The 3434-nt window shown below is 41.0% G+C and overlaps 2 protein-coding genes across 2 annotated transcripts; both read right to left on the bottom strand.

Annotated features, from left to right (window-relative positions):
- Positions 1-364: 364 nt before the first annotated feature.
- LOC108777847 (uncharacterized protein K02A2.6-like) lies at positions 365-1484 on the bottom strand. The gene is made up of 2 exons (XM_018544827.1): positions 975-1484; positions 365-598 (listed from the first exon to the last, which is right to left on the bottom strand). Exons 1-2 carry the CDS (start codon positions 1482-1484, stop codon positions 365-367), a joined length of 744 nt encoding a protein of 247 aa, XP_018400329.1.
- A 966-nt stretch (positions 1485-2450) lies between these two features.
- LOC108777846 (uncharacterized) lies at positions 2451-3413 on the bottom strand. Its single transcript, XM_018544826.1, has one exon. The coding sequence runs from the start codon at positions 3411-3413 to the stop codon at positions 2451-2453; it is 963 nt and encodes a 320-aa protein (XP_018400328.1).
- Positions 3414-3434: the final 21 nt, after the last annotated feature.

Raw genomic sequence — 3434 nt, 5'->3', positions numbered from 1 at the left:
ATTATATACGAGAAAATCGTAAATTTTACCAAATATGATTATTGTTGTATTCGTATTTGTACGGGATAAAGTGCGCAATAAGGATACAAAAGACCTCACGTTAAATAACCGGATGCTTTATTTATTTCGGGATACAAGAAGGTCCGACAACGTAAACGTGCCGGGGACGGGCCGTCTCTGCGCTCTCCTTCTCGAGGTTTTTCTCGTGCGGCGCTCGCGCCGTCTCGTGACGTCACTCGTATACACGTAATTGCTCGCGGGTGAAATATGCGCGGCAATAATCGAACTATACAAACGTACGGGTGCACCCAACACCTTCCTTTGTAAAATAGAAAAAATCTATCTTCTTTAATTCATACCGGAATCATTTTTCCGCGTGGTGGTACTGCAAACGTTCAGGTGCCTTGAGTTTATTCCTAAGTCTAAGTGTGCGAACCGCGGGTACGATTCCGAGGCCCGGCATCGATTCCGCGCTCGAAAACACACCAAGCCCCGGGTCGGTATCGCTCTCGATTGCGGGCTCTGACGACTCAGTTTCGTCCGGCGGAGTATAATAATCGCAATCTTCTACAGTTTTTTGGACACCCGTAGATTGTAACTGATTGACATGGTGTCGCCAAATCCGGTCATCATCTAACCTAACTAAGTAATTTAATTTCCCGATGCGCTGCACTATAGTGCCAAAAATCCACTTAGTCTTACCGGTATAATTCCTCGCTTTCACTCGGTCGTTCGTTTTGAAATTTCGACACTGTTTCTATGCTTTAATTTTTTCGTCGCGTTCTTCGCTTGTGTTTGGGCGCATTACATCGAGGTTTGCTCGTATCTTTCTATTAAAAACTAACTCCGCAGGTGGAATTCCTGTTACGGCATGAGGCATCGTTCTGTACTGGAAAAGGATCGTCTGTAAACTAGAATGTAAATTCTTGCCAGTTGGCATTTTCTGTAAAGCTCTTTTAATTGTTTGGACGTACCTCTCCTTGCCCATTTGATGCGGGATGAAAAGGAGCAGAGGTTTTATGCGTAATGCCGTAAGCCTGAAGGAATTGTCGAAAACGCTGAGATGTGAAGGTAGGACCGTTATCGCTTACAATAACTTTCGGTAATCCAAATCTCGCAAAGATTTCTTTACAAATATCGATGGTCGGTTCTATAAGCATATTTTGAACAATATAAACTTCCGGCCATTTCGTAAACGCGTCGACACATATAAAGAACATCGTATTGTCTTTGTATGCAAAATCGATGTGCCATCGCACGAAAGGCGCAGTGGGTGTTTCCCACACATGTGTTTCAGCGTTTTTCGGTGCGTTTGCGACTGTATTGCATTCGACGCATTCTTTTACAACCGTCTCGATATCGCGTGTGATTCCGGGCCACCAACAGTGGCTTCGCGCTAAACCTTTCATTTTAGTCATGCCAAAATGTCCGGCATGTAGTTCTTGCAGGACTTCTTTACGTAATGTAGTCGGAATCACAATCATGTGATTTCGAACAAGAATATCACCCTCCAAACTAAATTCTATTGGATCAATGCCCCAAGTATCAGCATGTGTAAGAGTTTTGCCATAACGTAGCGCGCTGACGACTTTTGTAATTTTTTATCTTTTTGAAATTCTATTCGTAATTTAGTAGGCGTAATGAGCAAAGAGTCTATTGTATTTACGTTGTACAAATCGGCAACATCAAAAGTTTCCGGTTCTCCAAAAATTGGGAGACGGGAAAGACAGTCTGCATTAGCGTTTTGCTCCGAATTTCTATACTCGATGGTGAAATTGAAACCACGTAAAAATATTGCATAATGCTGCATCCGCATCGCGCTATACAGTGGCAACCCCTTGTCCTTCGCAAAAATTTTTGTGAGAGGGTGTATGATGTTAATTGTTGCCGATCAAATTGTCGGTTCTGGGATATCATGCAATATGAGTATCCGCTAGTTATTTTATTCCAATGATGACACACATCACAAGTTTGAAATTTGATATATTTGCTCACAAATAAGGCATACAAAATTATGTATTAATGTACGCAACTTAGGATGATGTTCATCCTTCAGAGAACGAGAAAATTCTGGCGCCAACAAAAACCGACGCTACCCAATACACCTCAGCGCCAATACAACAGCGCCATACAACAAGCGCCACACTAGATCTTGCTTGGGAAGCTGAACGCAGGGGTGTGCGCTAAAGAGGTGGCAATCGCAAATTCAAAAAACTTAGAATTTGCACACTAACACTGCCTCCCTTGAAACCTCTTAGTTTCAATCGAAAATTAACAGACATATTAAATGACGCTAATAAACAAATGGTTGATTATGGTATTACAAATGATATAGAAATACTTGTGATTAAACTTATAATTAAATTGAAATTAAGAACAGTTCGTCGATTAATAAAAACATATAGTATGGATAATAACATAAATATAATTAGCTGAACATTATATGATACTTAAACGTCTATCGGTAATATCGCTAGTCGAGTCAATGGGCGAGTAATTATGCTATTACTAGTTTTAATTTCAGCTGATCGAATCTTATTGTCAGAACTTCTGTATATACTCAACACACGTCCCATTAACCATTGCAAGGGTGCCAGCCCTGGTTGTTGAATTACAACCAGTTGTCCAACTTTAAGAGGTTGGCCTTTATTACTCATCCATTTACTTCGACCTTGTAAATTGTTGAGATATTCAACATGCCACCGTTGCCAAAAATGTTGGCGTAATCTTTCTACCAATTGCCATCGGCTTAAACGATTTATCTGAATGTCTTCTAGACTCGGATGACTATAGCTATTTAATGGTTTACCAATAAGAAAATGTCCAGGTGTTAACGCTTGAACATCATTTGGATCGTTTGACATTGGACTTACAGGACGTGAATTTAAAATAGCCTCAATCTCAGTGATTGCTGTTGACATTTCGTCATAATTAAGAGAAGCATTGCCTATAATTCTTTTCATATGATACTTGGCAGACTTGATAGCTGCCTCCCAAAGACCTCCAAAGTGCGGAGCATTAGGAGGTATGTTTTGCCACTGAATTTGTGCTTCTACAAAGAAGTCATTTAATTTTCGCTGTACTTGTTCCTTCGCAAACATCTCATGCAAGTCGTTAAGTTCTCTAGCTGCTCCCACAAAATTCGTCCCATTGTCCGAATACAGGCATGCGACCCTGCCTCTTCGCGCCATGAATCGTTTAAATGAAGCTAGGAAAGCCTCTGATGATAAGTCAGCCACCAATTCTATGTGCACTGCCTTGGTGGAAAAGCATATGAAAATGCATATATATACCTTAAGTAGCCTTGCATTACGACGCTTATGTTCCCTCACAACAAATGGACCGCCGAAGTCTAAGCCAGTATGTGTGAAAGGATGTGACGGAGTTACTCGAGTATTCGGAAGATCACTCATGATAACCTGTGAGGTACTAGG

This window comes from Cyphomyrmex costatus, unplaced genomic scaffold, assembly GCF_001594065.2.
Source record: "Cyphomyrmex costatus isolate MS0001 unplaced genomic scaffold, Ccosl1.0 scaffold4703, whole genome shotgun sequence".
Lineage (NCBI taxonomy): Eukaryota > Metazoa > Arthropoda > Insecta > Hymenoptera > Formicidae > Cyphomyrmex > Cyphomyrmex costatus.
This window is presented reverse-complemented; position numbering and strand designations above follow the sequence as displayed.